Source organism: Odocoileus virginianus, chromosome 2 (assembly GCF_023699985.2).
Source record: "Odocoileus virginianus isolate 20LAN1187 ecotype Illinois chromosome 2, Ovbor_1.2, whole genome shotgun sequence".
Classification (NCBI taxonomy): Eukaryota; Metazoa; Chordata; class Mammalia; order Artiodactyla; family Cervidae; genus Odocoileus; species Odocoileus virginianus.
Genome location: NC_069675.1, coordinates 67,165,780 through 67,186,464, shown reverse-complemented (window position 1 = coordinate 67,186,464; position 20,685 = coordinate 67,165,780). Strand labels below are relative to the sequence as shown.

At 42.4% G+C, this 20,685-nt stretch overlaps 1 protein-coding gene across 3 annotated transcripts in view; it reads right to left on the bottom strand.

The window, feature by feature from the left end:
* ALK (ALK receptor tyrosine kinase) overlaps nucleotides 1-20,685 on the bottom strand; it is a 724,846-nt gene continuing 704,161 nt past the window's right edge. For 2 of the 3 annotated variants that reach the window (XM_070449826.1, XM_070449837.1), the window contains 5 exons: nucleotides 16,898-16,990; nucleotides 14,275-14,376; nucleotides 5,729-5,863; nucleotides 4,894-4,984; nucleotides 1-2,789 (listed from right to left, as the gene is read on the bottom strand). In XM_070449826.1, coding sequence (XP_070305927.1) covers nucleotides 2,106-2,789; nucleotides 4,894-4,984; nucleotides 5,729-5,863; nucleotides 14,275-14,376; nucleotides 16,898-16,990 — 1,105 coding nt within the window. In that variant the 3' untranslated portion in view covers nucleotides 1-2,105. The remainder of the gene's footprint in view (nucleotides 2,790-4,893; nucleotides 4,985-5,728; nucleotides 5,864-14,274; nucleotides 14,377-16,897; nucleotides 16,991-20,685) is intronic. The other variant, XM_070449831.1, reaches the window with a different exon arrangement.

Sequence of the window (20,685 nt, the reverse complement as noted above, 5' to 3'; positions counted from 1 at the left end):
TCTTAGTGTGGAGTTGTTTATTATCCATGTATACAGGCTTTTAAGATTTGACTATCATTTACATGAAAACTGATACCAATAAACACGATTAGAGAGAATCAACAAATCAATCTCCGTGGTAGTAAGGCACAACCTGAAAATGTAGTGATGTGTAGTTTTTAAGAAGAGAAAGGGATAAGATTTTTCCCTTGTTAATTGAAAGAGTTGGCTGTTTAACCACGTAGCATGCTCCCTGTTTAATTGGTTACTGGTGTCACAAATATAAAGTTGTTCTTGTTTTGACAGTTGCTCTGTCATCCTTTTAGGAGGGTATTTTTCAAAGTGTGATTCTTGGACACCTTCAGGTGGTTTATGAGTTAATGGTTATATAATTAGACTATTTACTTTGTGCCGGGCATGAGCTAAAACTTTATTGATACAAGTATTAAGAGATGAGTTCATTGATGTTTCATCTTCATGTGTGTCCAATGAAGATACTTTTGGCAGTCAAGAAGATAAGAAAAGTGATGTCCAAGGTATCTAAGCTTCTCAAGATGTGAAGAACTACTGACTAGGCAAGGCTCTGCCATAGGGCAATCAACACTCACTGGTCTGGTATTGGCCCAGAACAGAATGGCCTCATGTCCAGATGAGATTGTTGATGCAAGTGGAGTTGTGAAGGCAGGGGAAGGTGGATAGACACAGTACTTTTGCTTGGGAATGTTTAGTGCTTAACAAGTGATAAAAAATGCTGTCATCCCAAAGTGAGGTTCTGGCACAGCTACCACCAGAAATGAAACTGGGAAAGAGAATGGAGGCGAGCAGAAAGAAAGGGATGAAAACTTTCTGATAAAGCATCATTGCATATGTCTGTGTGTAAGATTTAACAGATTCCCAACTTGTCTGCAATGGAGATAAATTTCACGTGTGAAAACCAAGTTCAGAACTCTCTTTGTAACATGTCACTACCAACCTCAGCACTCCACGTGTTCCTTAATTCCTTCACTTGTCACCCAGAGAAAAAAATTGTTTTACTCTGTATTTGACAGGTATACAAATTATGCCTTGTGTTTCAGTCAATTTCTGTTCCCATGTGTGCTAGAATCACACACTATTAAGGAGCCGGAACTGGGGTGAAGCCTGGAAGGAAGGATACTGAATCAGTACCTCTCCTTAGGACCACTGGAGGGCCTGCTGCTCCCGTGAATCATCTCCAGGAATAGAAACTTCAACTTGGTAACCTTCATGATTGAAATTGTTAGGAAGTGTGACACTAATGCCCATGAATGGATATGTTTTTATGCATCGATGTATCACTGTTGCTTACATTAAAAATTTTTTTTTAAATTATATCGTCGGAGTTTATTTAGTGCTAAGTTTTAAAATCAGTAATTAAAATTTTAAATCTCAAATTTTCAACGCAGTAGGAAACCTCACACTCAGTTGTTCACCGTTAGTAGGAAGGTTTTCTTAAGGCATGAGGTATATTACCAGGATGTTGCACTCTCTGGATCTTACCATCCTCAAAGCACTTTGAGTACTTGTGTTTCATTCAGGTGAGTGTATACACATTTTCTCTCTACTACTCTATTAACCACATTTTTATGATATGATGGTTGATGACTCAGCACAAGTGAAAGCACCCAGCATCATCCACAGTGACCTTCCAGTGAGTTGTCTATGATTTTTCTTTTCCAAGTAAAGAATGTCCCCGCGCTGACACTACAGAGAACTTTATTTCTGTTCCCTCTGCTCTCAAGTGGTCCAGGCCCACATTGACCAGGTGAGGGAACACGTATGACTCCGACTAGCAAACACAGGAGCGGCTAGCTCTGCGAGCGTGGCGCAGAGCACACGGGACAGGGAAAGAAGCGGGAGCAGGTGGACACCAGCCATCCGTCAGAACCCTACGCAGCCCCGTCCCGGCCTCGCGTTGATCACTCGTCTTTGAGATGTTCTCCTTTTGCAAGACTGGGATGAACCCGTGCTCCAAACCTTTAGAAGCAATTTGAAAACACAGCTTTGATGTGGCACTTCAAAACAAGTTGGCACAGAATGAAGAGTGACATTTGGTCAGTGGTTTGCGGAGGAGCCGTTACCTGTCCCTCCCCGGGCCGGGCTGGGGCTCAGGGCGCAGGCTGGCTCTTGGGCGCGGGGTCCTCGTAGCGGCCCGGGCCGGGGGCGGCCTCCGGGGGGAAGCCCTGCTGCTGGTAGCCGTAGTTGACGGTGCCGCACGGGAAGTGGCGCAGCCTGAACAGGGGCACGTCCCGCAGGCTGGCGGTCAGCGCCGACGGCTCGAGGAGCAGCGAGGCGCCCGGGCGGCGGGCGGCGGGCGCTGGGGCCGGGACTGCACGGGCGCCCTCGCCGCCCGGGGGCCCCCGCTCGCGCTGCTCCTTCTTGGCCGGTGGAGTGTTCTTTTTGGTGGGTTTCTCTGTAAACCAGGAGCCGTAGGTGGGGTTCCAGAGGCTGGTGGGCTTGTTCCTGGAGCCCTGGACTTGGGGCAGCTCCGAAGGCGGGTTGGACTGTGAGAAGGCCATGTTGACGTGTCCCCCGTCCACGCCCGGCGGCCGGGTGCCGCCTCGGACACAGGCCTCCGCGGCCGCGGGCTTCTTGCCGGCCTTGCCCGGCGGAGCCGAGGGCAGAGCGGCGGGGGCGGCCGGCTCGCGGCCCTCCTCTCGCTTGGCCTGGGCTGCCGAGACCAGGAGAGGAGGGATTCCCTCGGGGTCCTGGGGTCTCATGGGCACCTTCTCGTCCTCTTCCACGAGGGGCCCGTATTCTACGGGCAAAGAGGTGTTGATCACATCTGGGTCCTACAGGCGGGAGAGATGGACGGATGGAGACTTTGAACCACAAGCCAAACGTGTGGACGGGAAGATAAACGTTAGCGATGATGTCATCCAAACATTTCACAGATGAGGAAACCATTCAGGGTTTACTGGGAATATATTAATTGGTAAGCACGGGAGAATAATAAACACATGCGAAATCGTCTTCATCTTTGTAGAGCTTGGAGGAGAGGCGCTATGACGGAAGAGTGTGCTGGGACAGAGTGCCCGGAAGCGGCCCCACTGCTTGGGGAAGGGGAGTGGGCTCAGGAAAGGAAGGCTTTGCAGAGACTAGCTTTAGGTAAAACTTACAGATGAATGGATTTAAAAAAATTATAAATTAGTTTAAAAAATGGTTACAGTCTGTTCCCAGTGAAGTGAAGTTGCTCAGTCGTGTGTGACTCTGCAATCCCATGAACTGTAGCTTACCAGGCTCCTCCATCTGTGGAATTTTCCAGGCAAGAGTACTGGAGTGGGTTGCTATTTCCTTCTCCAGATGAGCTTCCCAACCAGGGGATCGAACCCAGGTCTCCCACATGGCAGGCAGACACTTTACCCTCTGAGCTACCAGGGAAGCCCGGTTCTCAATGAAATAAAAAAACAAAACTATATGTTTGACTTCAAAATGTGTCTGTTGAGAGTGAGAGGAGGGGAGGGGAAGGGAGGAGGGCCACCTCATGCTGGCTGACAAGGTTAACCTCTGGTTCTCACATTTCCATCACCTTTGGATGGAGGCTGCACTTGACCATAACGTTTCTGGGTTATATCATCACTTCATTACACATGCTGATATCACAATGCAGTGGTTTTTCAACAAGTTTGGATCTGATGAAACCCAGGAAATACTGACATGCTATGAGGAAAACCACTTCCAAAATCAACTCTGTGCTAGATCATTTTTACAGTGACAGACTGATATAGAAAAGCAGAAGACAGTTGCTAGAGATTTAAGGAAGATTTGTGGAGGAAAGCTTAAAGTTGGGGAAGCTTAATCCTGTACTATTTTGTGTAAATTGGGAAAAACATTACTTCAGTTTAATAGAAAGGCACATAGGTCCAGTATTCATCAGTAAAGAGTTTAAGCATAAAAAATAACTACCTTCTAATTCTCTCTGCTTTAGTCTTTTGTTCCTTCCCTATTAATTATTAATTTCTAGAATGAGTCATTCAAAATATGCTTGTACAGAGCTCCCAGCTCTGTACATAAGAGGGATCTTATGTACTTTGGAGAAGAATATTACTCCAAAGTATATGTACATAAGTGGATGCATCCCATTAATATTACAACATAATAACCTAAAAGCCACTGAACATAAAGTTCTCTAAAACAAAACAAAACAAAAAAACCCTGAATAACTTGAAGTCTATATAGACAAATGCCTTCTGAGCTCAAAGGACCCAAAAGAATGAGGACAGGAGATGACTCCAGTGTGAAAATGTGTATGTCTATTGTCACAACAAGAGGGAATTTAGAGAGGTAGTGGTTTGTTGTCTAACTTCTAAAAGGTTCTTTAGAATCTGATATCCTGGCAGAATGAGAGGCAAAAAAGAGGGAAAGAGAATGCACGCAGCCTGGAGATGAGAAGTGTCAGCGTGTGAAGGTCCCTGAGACCTTGAGGTAGAGGAGGACACCCCTCCACCGAGGATGGTGCAGACACTATGGAGGAAACTGGGGGCCAGGGCTCTCACTTGATGGCCTCCACTCTTGAGGAGGTAGAGGGCATAGTTATCTGCTGAAAATGTACCCCATTTCTATTAACATCAAAACAGGAAAAATGCAGTCCTTACTGATGGAAGTGGGAGTGGGATCTGGACAGGGACCAGCAGGACTGCAGGAAGCTGCGTGACTTGAACAGACCTTCTCCCAGCTCAACTCATCTTAAGCAACAGCGAGTAGTATTTGTTTACAAAAGAGGCAGACTGAGATACCACTCATTGTACTTATAGATAATTAACATTCATCTTCAAGAGTATAACTCATTTCTCCTGGCTGGTGTAACTGTTATTTCACATTTTGGTATTTGCCATCTTCAAGACTTTTCCATATAAATACTAGTTGAAGGAGGTTGGTGGGGTGGGATGTGTATACCTGAGTGCAGTATTCAATCCTCTCCAAAATTATGGCAAAGTTGGGCCTGTCTTCAGGCTGATGTTGCCAGCACTGGGTCATTATCCTGTATCTAAAAGAAGAACAAGCACATAAATTAAAATCAATAAAAATGGGATGAAAAATAAGTTTTCTTCCCCCCAGCGCTTTTCTAATGGGGCTGGAATAGCATTGTCTTCTAGAGTGGGGACTCATCTTGTGTCCACCCCCCCGCCCCACCCCCGTGTTTGCACGTGCTGCCCTCTGCTGATGGGCAGGGTGTGAAGGTATCATACAGGGCTCGTTTGTTCCATCCCTGAATTAACGTTATCTCTGAGGCAGAATATTCTAACTGTATTTCCCATCTGTCTTGTTTGTGGGGAGGAGGTGAGACAGATCAGTTCAGTTCAGTCGCTCAGTTGTGTCTGACTCTTTGCGAGCCCATGGACTGCATAGAGTCCATGGTGAGACACATAGGACAGCAGAAAACCCAGGGAATAGAGATACTTCAAGGAGACTCAAGACCTATGGAGTCAGGCGGCAGGGGCGGAGTCCACTACACAGAGTCCTAGGAGGTGCTTGGGGAGAGTGAGCCTGGTGAGTCCACAGCCTCCATCCAGACGATGTATACCTTTTGGGGTGTGGCATTATTGCTGTCAAGGAGCAGGAAGAATAAGCCATCTCATTGAAACTACAGACACACTCCTATCTTGGGGCATATTAAATGAGGTCAGCCATCTGTTCCTTCATCTTAAAAATTAAAAAGCATATGTGGCTGCAGATATTCTTTGAAAAGGAGAATTGTGCTTAGTAAATTGTAGAAAATCCTCAGTCATACACAGGCCCCGGGCAGTTCTTAGGTGGGTCCATCCGTCCTCCACTGGTGACGAACTCCAGGACTTCCTGGTTGCTTTTGCTAGGGTATGGCATGTATCCAAGAGAGAAGATTTCCCATAGCAGCACTCCGAAGGACCTGCACACAGGACGGGAGGTGTGGGTGTGGGTGCACACACACATACACACACAGACACAGACTCAAACATACACACACAGACACAGACTCAAACATACACACAAATACATTCACAGATGCTCATACACACACAGATGCTCACAGACACATACACACATGTAAATACCCTGACACACATATAGAGACATATGTATATGTACACACAGTGACATAAACATACACAGTCTCACATACATAGACACACACAGACATGCACACATGAAAATTTTTAATTGCTTAATTTCATTTTTCCACAATAAAAATTTTTAATATAGATAAATAGAAAAGAATGAGAAAGTAGCCACACATGAAGATCCGTAAAAGGATAACCAGCATGCTATGTTTCTTCATTCAATATTCTGGGCTTAGAATTTTTTTACATAATTGATGTGGTTTTTTTTTGTAAATTCCATTATAGCATAAACATTTTGCATGCTAATACAAATCCTCTTATAAATAGAATTTGACATAGCTATAAAAAATTCCACTGAGTAGTTGTACCATAATTTGCTGTATCATTTCCATATTGTTTTCAATTTTTGGAGTATTTTAAAAATATTGTGATGAACATCTTTATACATTTTTAAAAGGACAATTTCCTTAGAATAAATTTCTTGAATTTAGGATTAGGATAATCTAGTAAAATCTAGGATAAGGATAATCTAGTAAAATCTAGGATAATTCTAATAGAATGATTAGATCAAAATAATATGAACACAGAGAAATTATTTCCGCATAGTGCCAATGTGACTTTCCAATGCATTGCTGATCATCAACCAGCACTGTGTATCAGACACTGTCACCAACTCTGTGTGTTCTTACTAAAAATGAGAACTTTTGCTGATTTTTAAGGTAAAAAATGGTAGATTGTTTTAAATTATGCTTATTGATTAAATTATGCTTATGGATAATTAACATGGTTGAATGTGTGTGTTAATTCACTCTTTTTTTCCTGTGAGTGTTTCATGTTTAACCACTTATTATCCACTTTAAACCACATATTGTATTTTGATTTATAAACATACTTTATCAAAGATGTTAATCTTTTATTCAAAGTTCAAACACTTCTATTAGTTGCTTTCTAATTTTCCTTGTTAGCCAAAGATTTTTATTTTTAGGTAGTTGAATCTATTTTTAAAAATTCTGTGATTTCTTCCATCTGTTTCAGAGATTGTACAATCCTTTCTTTACCAATGATTAGATGAATGTTTGCTATTTTCTTCCAGTTGTATTAATATTTCTTTTTTCTTTCTTCTCACATCCAGTTGGATTTGAGTTTGGTGTAAAGTGTGAGGTAAGGATTTAATTTTATTCGCTCTTCTAAAACCACTCTTTAGCACTACATAGTCCTAAAATAATTTTCTCGTCAACTATTGACTTGTGAGTAAGACAGGTCTGTTCCAGGATATCTATTCACTTCATCTATTTGTCTGCTTCTTGCATTGATACCATTTTCTTTTACTTTATTTTTTGGCTGTGCTAAGTCTTCATTGCTGCATGCAAGCTTTTCTCTAGTTGTGGTACACGAGCTTCTCATTGCACTGGCTTCTCTTGTTGTAGAGTCGGGCCCTAGAGTGTGGGCTTCAGTAGTTGTGGCACACAGGCTTAGTTGCCCCATACCATGTATAAACTTCTTGGGCCAGGGATCGAACCTGTGTTCTCTCATTGGCAGGCAGATTCTTAACCATTGTGCCACTAGGGAAGTCTCTTTTGCTTTTTGTGTATTTACGTTTTAATATCTGGTAGGGCATTTTCCCTTACTTCTCTCTTTTAAAAGAAATGTATCTGATTTCTCAAAATCAAAAATACAAAAAAATGTATTTGATTTGTTTTAAATGAACTTTAAAATGATTTCTGTTGTGTTTCAAAATCATCTCCTTTGATATTTTGACTAAAACTTTAAAACATTCAATTTCATAATTAGTTTTTTTAGCCAAAAAAAGGCTATCTTTGTTTTAGTATCTGGTTGCAGTTTTTTGATGTTAATACTACCTTAAAAATTTACGGAACTATATTTAAGGAACTATAGCTCCTCTGGAACTATAGCTCTTGAGAGTCACTTGGACTGCAAGGAGATCAAACCAGTCAGTCCTAAAGGAAATCAACCCTAAATATTCACTGGAACGACTGATGCTGAAGCTGAAGCTCCAATACTTTGGCCACCTGATGCGAAGACCTGACTCATTAGAAAAGACTCTGATGCTGGGAAAGATTGAAGGCAAGAGGCGAAGGGGATAACAGAGGAAGAGATGGTTAGATGGCATCACTGACTCAATGGACATGAGTTTGAGTAAGCTCTGGGAGATGGTGAAAGACAGGGAAGCCTGGCGTGCTGCAGTTCATGGGGTTGCAAAGAGTCAGACACGGCTGAGTGACCGAACAACAAAAGCTTCTCTGGGCTTCCCAGGTGGCACCAGTGGTAAAGAACCCGCCTGCCAATGCAGGAGACTTAAGAGATGTGGCTTCGAGCCCTGGGTTGGGAGGATCCCCTGGAAGAGGGCAGGGCAACCCATTCCGGTATTCTTGCCTGGAGAATCCCATGGACGAGGAGCCTGGCAGGCTATAGTCCATAGGGTCCCAAAGAGTCGGACATGTAGGAAGTGATTTACACAAAGTACTTTTATTGACATCATTTAAGTGAACTTTCAAAGATTCTTTTGAGGAGAATTGGGCAAAGATAGTTTCTATATTTGTCAGGTGAGAAGGCTGAAGCAGAGATTATTATACAGTTAATTCAAGACAGACTGGAATGCGTTGTTAGATTTCTTGAGTCTACTAACTACAAATTGCCTGGTGCATATATTATTCCTCTCTGTTTGGTGGTCTTTCTACCTCCCCCCAAGGCAAAATAAAATAAGCAAAATCACGGATGAAACTAAGTAGCAGGGCTTAAAGAATCCCAGCAATATGTTTTCTGCCAATATGGATAAATAGCTAGGGAGACAAATTGCAGTATTCTTTGAGAGAATCACTGTATGGACTGCAAATAGATGTTTATTTTCTTAGAGTTCAAGGGAGTGAGAAGTCATGTTGGTTACAGAATGCTGATAATTTCAGGTAAGTAATGTTGTGAGATTTAGCAGATAACCAACCATACAGGATACTCATTAATATTTGAATTCCAGGTAAACAAGAAATACATTTTTAGTATTAAAATTTAGTATTGTTTTAAATTTAGTATTTTTAGTATTACATTTAGTCCCAGTTGGACTTCCCAGGTGGCGCTAGTGGTAAAGAACCCACTGGCCAGTGCAGGAGACATGAGAGATGAGGGTTCGATCCCTGGGTTGAGATGATCCCCTGGAAGAGGGCATGGCAACGCACTCCAGTATCCTTGCCTGGAGAATCCCATGGACAGAGAAGCCTGTGGAACTTCAGTTCACGGGGTTGCACAGAGCTGGATGGGACTGAAGCGACTTAGCACACATTCATATCCCAAATACTGCATGAGACATACTTATACCAAAAAATTATTCACTGTTCATGTGAAATTTCATTTTAACTGGCCATTTTGTATTTTATCTAGTAATCCTACAGATCAGGTAAATCTATATTTTGAATGCCAATGTTTTTTTAATCACCTATAAGGTAAGCCTGTCTTAAATAGGAGCCACAAGGCCCAAAGCTTTGCACTGAAGCATTCAAAAATCAAATAAGACAAATATTTTTTTAAAAAATCCCACATTGTTTCTTTTGGTATAAAACTCGCTCTTCCTAAAATTATAGAAATAGCTTAAGTGATTGCAGATGAAATTATCTTAGGAATTTGTATCAATAAAAATAATCTGATAAAAAAATTTTTAAAGTCACAATTGTGTTATGTTTATCAGCCTTTTAAAACTCACATCTCCTGTGTCTCCTGCATTGGCAGGCAGATTCTTTACCACTGCACCACCTGGGAAGTCCCATGATATAAATTAACTACAATTTTATTTTTCCATCCTCCCCTTGAGTGACAGTTAGGCTATCTTTGCTTATTCTTTATTGTAAACAATGATGCAGATGAACACCCTACCCAAGTCTCTCTAATTCAGGCACTTAGATTGCTGGGTCGTAGGATATGCAAGTGCTTGGTGCTCTGTGATGACCCCAAGGGGTGTGATGGACAGGGATGAGAGGGAGGTCCAGGAGTGAGGGGATATATGTATATATACACCTGATTCACTTCGTTGTATGGCAGTAACTAACACAACATTGTAAAGCAATTATATTCCAATTTAAAAAAATTACATAGTTGCCCAAATTACTATCTGTACCTGGAGAGGGTAGTTGGGTGGTGCTCTAACTTGGGTGCACATGGAATGACCTGAGGATTCCTTAAGACACAGATTGCTGGACCCCACCCCTAGAGTTTCTGCTTCATGAGGCCTGGGGTGGGACTGAGAATTTGAGTTTATGACAAGGTCCCAGCTGATGCTGATGCTGTTGATCGGAGGATCACACTTTGAGACCCACTGGGTTTGGGTAAGTCAAGTATCAGTGGCTTCAAACAACAACATCTCTTATACACATTACCAAAAAATGGGTCAGAGGAGGGACCCTGGTTACCATGGCTCCTCTGTCTTCTGACCTTATCTCAATGCAAGGCTTTCAGAAACTGGAGAACTCTTGTCCATTTTCTTGGTTTCCCATGTTGCTGTTGAGAAATTCAGTTGTTTGGATTCCCTTTCATTTCTGATAATTTTTTACTATGATTTTATTTGTATCCTTGGAAACTTTTACCACCTTGATCACCATTGGTCTGAAATTTCACAATGATGTGTTCATGGGGTTGCTTTTTTTATTCATAGCACTTGGCATTTGCTGGATGCTTTCATTCTGAAAACATATGTCCTTCTGGGAAATCTTCTTGAACTATTTCTTTGATGTTTTTATTCCCTTCATTTCTGCTCTTTATTCTTTCTGGGACTCCTATTTGTCAGCTAATTGTGTCTAATGGTCTAATCCTTTTAATTGTCTTTCCTTTCCTGTCTATCCCATCTATTTATAGTCATTTTATTTTCTAGAAGATTTATTCAACTCTTCCAACTTTTCTATTACTTTCACACATCTATCATCATCTTTTTTAAAAAAACTTTATTTTCTTAAGAACAGTTTTAGGTTGTAAAGAAATTATGAAGATAATACAGAAAGTTCCCACATGCCTCACACTCAGTTCCATTTTTAGCATCTTACATTAATGTGATACATTTGTTACAATTAATGAGCCAATATTAAGGAATTATTATTAACTAAAGCCCATAGTTTATTCAGATTTCCTTAGCTTTTGCTGAATTTCCTTTTTCTGTTCTATGACTCCATTAGAATGTCACTTTATATTTAGCTGTCATGCTTCCTTAGGCTATTCTTGACTTTGGCAACTTCTCAGACTTTCCTTGTTTTTGATGACCTTGACGGTTTCAAACAGTTCTGGTCAGGAATTCTGTAGAATGTCATGTTAGGATTTGTCTGTTTTTCTTATGATTAGACTGGAGTTAATGGGTTTTGGGAGAAAGACCTCAGAGGTTAACTACCATTTCATCATATGTCAAGGTACGTGCTATCAACATGATCTACTGCTGTTGATGTTGACCTTGACGGCCTGGCAGAGGTAGTGTCTGCCAAGTTTTTTCTTCCCCTTGCTTTTCCCTCTCTGTTCTTTTTGAAAAAATGCCGCGGTGTGCTGCCCACATGGGCTCCAGGGAACTAGGCTCCATCTCCTTGAAGCCTCTCTTATCACATTTTTCTGTCCAGGAGCTTTTTCCCTAAAAACATTTGAAATAATTAATTAATAATTTTTGGCTGCATCGGGTCTTTAGTTGCAGCATGCAGGGTCTTTCCTTGTGGTGTGCGGGCTCAGTCTGGGCGGCACGCGGGATCAGTTGCCTCTTGGCCTGTGGGAGTTTAGTTCCCCAACTAGGGATCAAACCCGTATCTTCTGCACTGAAGGCAGATTCTTAACCACTGGACCGCCAGGGAAGTCCCAAAAACATTGTTTTAAATAATGTCTTTAAGATTATGGTTACAATAATTTAACTTTCCGAGGATATTGTTTTTCAAAGTTTCCCTAAACTTTCTGCATTCTTCTTCCTCCAAGTTCCTTTGTGTATGTTGACTTCCTTCAGATCAGAATCTTTTCTCAAGTGTTTGTAGACTCTTGGCTCTCTGTTCACATATTAAGATTGGAACCCAAGAAGATGGGAAGCTCTGTGTAGATGAGGCTTGTTAACTGGTGGGCAGCTGACTTGCTTGTTTCATGAGGGGCATTCGTTTCCTGGTGCTGTGGCTGCACCACAGACTCGATGACTTAAGACAACAGAAGTTTATTCTCTCACAGGTATGAAGGCTGGATGTCTGAAGTCAGTATTGAGATCCGAAAGCGAAGTGTATGCCGGACCACACTGTTCCTTGCCTCTTCCGGCTTCTGGAGGCTGCTGGAACTTCTTGACTTGTGGCCACATCTCTTCAGCCTCTGCCTCTGTCCTCTGGGTGTGAGGCAAATCCCCCTCTGCCTCCTGTGAGGACACTGGTGATGCAGACTCCTTCTCCTGATGAGGGTTTCTGCGATGAGAGCCTGATAGCACTGGAGGGCCATTTTTCAGCCCACTAGCACTTGCGATGTCTGAAGTTTTTCTCTTCATGGGTCCGTTCCTTTAATGAGAATCTTCTGATCTCCTCCTGCCTAGCTGCCATGTGCTTGGCACTGAGGGGAGGGAGGAGGCATGCACCTTTAAGTAGGCAGACTTCTTAAACTCTACTATATCTGCTTACAGTAGAGAATCCACCCTTGCTGATGTCTGATATCCCCAAGGTCAGAAAGAATTCAATTCTTCGGAGAGGGAACCCTTAGCTTTGTGTGATGGTTGAGGAGGGGCAGAGGTGAGGGAATGATCTAGTTACTTTTTAAACAGATCTGTAACTCATTTTCCTCTCTGCTGCACCTGCTGGCACCTTCCATTCCTGGGCCTTTCTGGGGCACCTGACCAGGCAGAGTGAAGCAGGCTATTTCAAGATGGATGTAGGTGTCAACTTTCTAGTCTCCTAAGTAAGGGACCGGGCTTCCCTGGTGGTTCAGATGGTAAAGAATCCATCTGCAATGCAGAAGACCTGGGTTCGATCCCTGGGTTGGGAAGATCCCCTGGAGAAGTGAAGGGTTACCACTCCAGTATTCTGGCCTGGAAAATTCCATGGACAGAGGAGCCTGGCAGTCTACAGTCCGTGGGGTCACACAGAGTCGGACACGACTGAGCCACTGAGCGCACACACAAGTAAAGTTTCCAGTTTCCAGAATAATGTCATTGTTGTCTTTGTCCTTGTGGATTTTTATGCAAAAAAGGTCCCTCTGTGTGTGTGTGTATTTTGGGAGGGAACACAGGTTGACTGCCATTGAAAATTATGTGTTGCTCTTGTAGGAATTATGTAAAACAGTATGGAGAGTGCTCAAAAAATTAAAAATAGAACTACCTTAAGAGCTAGCAATCCCACTTCTGGGTATACATCCAAAGGAAATAAAATCAGTATTTTGCAGAGGCATCTGCACTCCCAAGATCACTGCAACATTATTAACAATAGCCAAGATATGGAAACAACCTAAATACTGATTGATGGATGAATGGATAAAGAACATGTGGCATGTATTTTACACACACACACACATACAGAGGAATACTATTCAGCCTTAAACAAGAAGGAAATTTGCCATTTTCAACAACAGGGATAAACCTGGAGGACAGTATGCTGAGTGAAATAAATCAGGCACAGAAAGACAAATGTCACATGACCTCACTTATAAGTGGAATCGCAGAAACAGAGAATGGAATGATGATTGCCAGGGAAGAAGGAGAGGCTAGTCAAGGAGCACGGGGTCTCAGTTATGCAGGATGAATGATTTCTGGAGATCTAATGTGCAGATAGTGTTTTCTAAACTGATTTTTAGTTGTAGATCACCATCACTGATATTTTTGTGCTGATAATTTCTTTTTCTCTGTTTTTCTGTCAGTTGGAGAATTTCATTGATCATTTTTCTAATCTTAACTCAATGCTGCATTCCTGGAAGAAATCCAACTGTGTTACTATGTTAAAAAAAATTACGTGTGGCTCTGTGTGTGGCCCACCACCTGCAGTATCAGCATAGCCTGGGAATTTGTGAGGAACGGAGCTTCTCAACGACTTCAGACTTCTTGGATCCTAAGCTCTCAGGCTGGGCTCCAGCATTCAGTTGTGTCTTACCAAGACTTCCTGGTGAGTCTGATGCTCTGTTGATGTTGGCCCTGCTATAGAGGTATGCTATCATCTCTCTTACCCTTCCACAAGAGAGTGTGGGCTCATTTGACTCATGAGCTCTACTTGAAGGCTCATGGTGAGACCTGGATGAGAGTAGCAGAAAGACTCACCACGTGTCTGTTTTAGAAGTAAATATTCCTTCCATGAAGGCCTCTGGGGGCATCCACTTGACTGGCAGCATTGCACAGCCTCCTTTTCGGTAGTAGCTTGCTCTGCAGGGAGAAGAGAAAAGCAGACTTGGTTCTGGAGATGGCTCTGAGCCAGGTACCTTGAGAGAGTGGCAAAAAACAAGGTCTACAAACTGAAATTAATGAGGGGGCTCTTGTGATTTGGGGGGAGAGCAGGAACACAGATCATCTAGTTAACAACCTTAGTGTCACTTAATAGGAGACGAAACAGCCCACTGGAGGCGTGAAAGAAAAGATCTATGCAATGACTAAAATACCCGCTAGCAGATGGTTAGATTTCCCTGATGGATTTTGTTTACTGTAACTCACAATGAATAACATTACTCCAACCTTATGAGTACAGTTCCTGATAATCCACGGTAATGCGAGATACACAATGGGAGGGCTAAGAGTGGGGCTGGTGTCCTACTAGTCTGGGTCCTTGTCAGCACTCACACAGCATCTAATTCAAATCAACACAGGCACGTGACTCCAAGTCCTCTAGGTGGCTGGTGGGAAGCTGCTTCCTTTGGCACAGTCCCCAGGGAAAACACAGGCCTGGGGTGGAGCTGGCATCCGAGGGATGAGGTAACTAGTTTTTGTCAGTGACATCATTAATGAACTCTGATAAAAAAAACTAATAATTCCTACTTCTGAAGCCAGCTCCACCCCAGCCAGTGTTTTTGTGCCTGGTATGTTATGGGAGGTGGCTTCCTACCAGCTGCCTAGATTAATTACTTCAAAAAATAACTGACTGAAATATGAATTGAATGGTTAGCTGACTCATTGGAAAAGACCCTGATGCTGGGAAAGTTTGAGGGCAGGAGGAGGAGGGGTTGACAGAGAATGAGATGGTTGGATGGCATCATTGACTCAATGGACATGAGTCTGAGTAAACTCCGGGAGATAGTGAAGGACAGGAAAGCCTGGTATGCTGCAGTCCATGGGGTTGCCAAGAGTCAGACACATCTGAGTGACTGAGCAACAACGTGTGAGGTATTCTGCCCCGTGCTGAGGACAGAAATGTCATAGTCTCTCTCTTCCAAGGATCTGGTTTAGTGGAAGAAACAGACATAATTAACTGCAGTAAGAACACACATATGATGACAAAAGTATGTATTCAAGAGGAAACTCAGTGACCAAAGAAGAATGGGTTTGTTCTACTCAGGGTGGGGGTGGTGGGTGGAAAAATACAGGAAGAGTGTCTTGGGGGTGCTGATGAAGCTGAATGGCAAAGAACCTCTCACAGGAGACATTCATGACACACGCTGTTGCACGGGGCCTGTGGGAAGCAGGGCTGTAGGGGAGTTAGGGTGCTGAAGTCTGGAGTTGGGACCTATCAGTGCTGAGGACGGAGGGGAAGGGCCAGACCACGTGACTTGTCTAGTCTCCTGCAACATTCGAGTCTTAGAGCACAGGCATCCCTGGGTGCTCCGAGACAGGAGGTGAAGGAACACTGAGGCTCCAGGTGGTGGAAGAGGGTGAAGCGGAGCTTTACCAGATATGCAGTGAATATCAGTGGAAGATAACAGTAGGTGAAAACATTGCTAACTCCTGAGTTTCCGTGTGCTGCTGCCCAGCGGTAACAGGATGCCATCAGCATTCTCGCCCTAGGAGATTGCTACCAGTTCCGTGGGAGGCCGACAGGGGTCTCCTGTATTGTCCGAAGACTGAAAAGTCTACCTGACCATCTCTCCTCACTCTACAGCTGGGATAGGGAAGGTGTAATTAGTGACTGTGCCAGAGAGTGGCTCACTCAGCTCATGGAGCGAGTCACTGTTGTTAATAATTAGACAAAGATGAAACTAGGGGTTGGGAAGAGAAGTGTGGGACAGTATACAATAGAGGTTTTTTTTTTTCAGTTAAAATGTTTATTTTATTGATTTCTTTTTAATTAATACTTAGTTGACTGCACTGGGTCTTAGTTGTGGCACACAGGATTTTTGAATTTCGTTGTGGCATGTGGGATCTAGTTCCCTGACCAGGGACGAAACCCAGGCCCCCTGCATTGGGAGTGCAAGTCTTAACCAGTGGACCACCAGGGAAGTTCCCTGTTTTTTTTTTTTAATGTAGCCTCGAGAATGTGACAGGGAAAAAGAAATGAAGCGGAGCTAAGTACCGACGGGCTTTGACTATACTTCCTTGTCTCCTGGTGTGGGAAATGCAGAGCAATGCGCTGGGCCCTGTCAGTTCTACGGTGCTCTTGCCTAGGGGAATGGAAGCTAAGTCTGTTTGGAATTCCTGAGTATTAAGGAAAGGGGTTAATTAAGCTAAAGTTTACCTAGAAACTTTTTCCATGTGAAGTATCCAGGTTATTCTGTCTCAGAACATGCTAGGACTAAAGAGTTAGAACCAGAAAGACAATCTAATTAATAGGTTAGTGTCAATTATTGCAGGCAGAGAGATCCTAGAATTAGCCCTTCAGGCATGAATAATAATTAAGGCTGCCCCATGCTGCAAAGGAACTTAATGCCATTTTAGGTGGCAGGTTGACAAGGCACCAGAGTGCTCTAGGGGATGCAGTTGAGAAGGTGAGCTTGGATGGGTGATGGCAGTCTTCACTCACCTGTAGATGTCACGGGCCATTCCGAAGTCTCCAATCTTGGCCACTCTTCCAGGGCCTGGGCAGGTCAAGAGGCAGTTCCTGGCAGCAATGTCCCTGGGATTAAAAAAAAGAGAAAATGCATTTTGTAATTTTATTCCTAAAAAGAAAAAGATATAAGAATCACAAGCATTTTCACCTCCAATCTAAAGTTCAAATAGTTCCGTTTTCTTCTCTGTATTTCCTTTACTACATTAGACTTCAGTACAAAAGGAATAGCTAAGCAATTCTAGGTCTCAGAACCAACAGGGAAATGGAAAAGGATTAGGGGAGATGATTGAAAATGTTTAATGGGATAATAATAATGAAAAGAACTATAATAGGAACTAGAAAATTGATTGTCCTTTTACTATGTACTTAAGCACTGTTCTAACTACTTCATATCTAATTCTCACCGTAGCCCTGTAAGATACAAGGTGCTAGTATTATCCTTATTTTATCAAAAAATTTAAAAGAAGAGAATAGAGGGACATAGAAATGTATTTGGCCTTTGGTTATTGTTCTGTACAGATTGCTGGTTGGTTTCTGCCGGTTGTTTGAAGGAATGTTCTGAAACAGCATGGTTCCCATGAGATTCAAGTAGGTCAAGGCTTCCCCCAAATATTTCTAGTTTTATATTTTAATATGCCATCATGGTTTTTACATCCATGATTTTATCTAAAGCCTTTGTTAAGCTGTATGCATCATAGCTATGAGGCCAAAGAATCACTCTTTCCTGTTATAAAGTTATCTTGTCTTAGTCATTACATTCCAGTCGTCAGGGCCTATTCTTCCATAGCATGTGTGTAAGCCTGGATCAGAAGCTTTCCAAGACTCATCAGCTTCTACTCACTGACCGCTAACCCATTCTTGAGCTGCATGTGGGGATTAAGGATGCAGCCAGACGAAGCCTGGAATGTGGTTGTTGTTAAGTCACTAAGTCGTGTCTGACTCTCTGTGGCCCCCTGGACTGTAGCACACAGGGCTTCCCTGTCCTTTCACTATGTACTGGAGTTTGTTCAAACTCATGGAATGGGTTTCTAATGATATTAAAGTCCTGGAGAGAAGAAAATAGTACTTCTTGGGGGGAGTGGGTGGTGTTTTTATACTTTCAACTGGTTTCATGATCATTGGCTGAGAAAGAAGGAACATGGAAAATAAACAGCTGAATAGTATTTTTACAAAAAAGATCTGGGTGGGGGATCATGGCTTAGGATAGCAGAACAATTGGTCAGGGTGGGAGATGGGTGTTATTAATGCCACTGCCCTAATCTAGAAGGTTTAAGTTGAATTTTGAGGAGCAATGGTGCATAAAATGCCCTAAGAAAACCATAAAAGCATAACATATATGACATCAAAAAGAAGAAAATATAGTAGGATATATAGCCATTGCTTCTCAAGAGAAATATAGTGAAGTCGACCAAGAACAATATTTATGGCTCTGGAAAGGTCTTTTTCGTTGATGTGCATGGAATGGTTGCTTAAAAAATTGATCTTGAATTTAACAGCAAGAAAGTAAATGTAATATCATAGAACACACCAAGAATTGGTAGAATGACATATATTTCTTGAAATGGCAATAAACCATGTCCAAAGGAAACAGATCTAATAGAAAAATGGGAGTGTGTGGATCTGTGAGGGAGTCTGCTCTGAATTCAGGAGGTATGTGTGCATGGGAGTTTGTGAATCTTAAGGCAGATGGTGAAGGAGAGAGAATTCAGTAAAACTATTGGGGGAGGGTGCCATCAGCCTTGAGCCAGTTAGAAGAAGATATAAAAAGATGCTTTCCTAAAACCAATTACCCCAGAAGACAGCTTTGATTGAGATGGACAATTTCTGCTAATCGTCACCTTTTGCTTATAAAGCAGATCATCGAACATACTGTTGATTCAATTTTTGACAATTTCATTTCTCGAAAAAGATAAAAGAAGCAACAAAATATTACTCTGGGATCTTATTGTGACCTTCAGCAACTATTTACAGATATGGAAGGATTAGGAATCTTGAGTGAATTTTCGATCCTGTTATCTTATTTTTCAGTAATAACAGGGCACTGGATATAGTCAAAATGTATCATCCCTTAGGAAAGCAGCTTTCAAAACGTCAGAGGAAAAGTAGACACAATCCCTCAGTCAGAGAATCTGGACACTTGGTGATTAAAGTGGGGTGGAGATGAAAAGGGAGAGACGACCTCGGGGAGAAGTGAAGGGAGAGATCTGAAGTCACTAAGGTGATGGGTCACATTGCTCTCAGATGGGCTCAGACTTAGAGGAGGCAGACATGAGATGGAGAGACATTTATTCATTCCAGGTACACCAGTCTGAGAAACCATAGTGGAAAAGAATATGAAAAAGAATGCATACTTTGTTGTATAGCAGTAACACAACATTGTAACTCTACTATACTTCAAAGAAAAAAAAAAAAGATGGAACGATGGCTCTAGCCAAGGACTTATTCTAAAAAGAGCACAACCCTGTCATGTCTGAGCGACAATAAAGCCCAGAGCTGAGATTTATGGAAAGTTCTGGACACAATAAAAAGGGCAAGAACAATAGTGGCAGGGCTGACCTGCGCTGTGAAGCAGAAAGTGTGGCTTTGGATGAGAACAGAAAGAACTGGGGCTCGGCTTCTCTCTTGCTTCTGTTATTTCTATCAAGCACAATGATCTGCAAGCTGGAAAGGTTGAGACTCAAGAGGAAGATCTGAGGGCCAAAAGGATGAAGCGACAAAGGATGAGCCAGTGTGAGCTTCTGGCCATGTTTTCAGAATGATTTTGGTAAACTAGGCCAGTGTATTTCTTGATCTTTAACATCCCCTTTATTAGGGAAGAAAACATAGCTTGTTATCTACCTCCATGCTCTTCTATTTCTAAACTCATACAGCGTCTCTCATTCTCTACATTATATTTACATATTCTAATGATTAGCAACATGTCTTATACTCTTTGATGCGTTCATGAATGTTTATTAGTTCACCAGGTTATTACTTACTAAATGAGAAACAAATCATTAGGAAGAGCTTTGCAAAGAGTCTAACAATCTATTTGACTTTTCAAGTTTCAGAATCAAGCTGTCTGTTGAGAAAGCCATGGATAGCCATGTGGAAAGAAATATGTGTCATCTCTCATGTCTATAGCGTTACACATGGACTTGATGTACAAGTGCAAACACCATTTAAACACAAGGGTCATACTGAGTAGAAGAAACTAAGTATAGAGTTAAAGAAAATAATTCTCATTCTTCATTTCTGAGTGTTTTAGAAAAAAATAATTTATCCAATAAACATTTATTGTGTGCCACTATATGCTGGGGATATGAAGATGAATAAAATAGGGTCGTTGCCTTTGATTTATCCATAGCCAGAGATCCGAAAATACAAAATCCTCAAACTTCCCTTAAGGAGCCCAATTTTCTAGATGATGTGGCATGCTTGGTCACTCAGTTGTGCCTGACTATTTGTGATCCATGGACTGTAGCCCTCCAGGCTCCTCTGTCCGTGGGGATTCTCCAGGCAAAAATACTGGAGTGGGTTGTCATTTTCTTCTCCAGGTGATCTTCCCGACCCAGGGATTGAACCCTGGATGCTTAGACAGGCAGATTCTTGCCCATTGAGCCACCTAGGAAGCTCAGTCTTCTAGACACGGAAACATTAACATGACCTAGGACTTGACACAGGCAGGGGTCCCTGCAGGAGGTCAGGCAGAGCTCATCTGGGTCTCCGGCGCTGATATAGATGCTTTTATGATCCCACTTTGCTTCCCCGGTAGTTCAGTT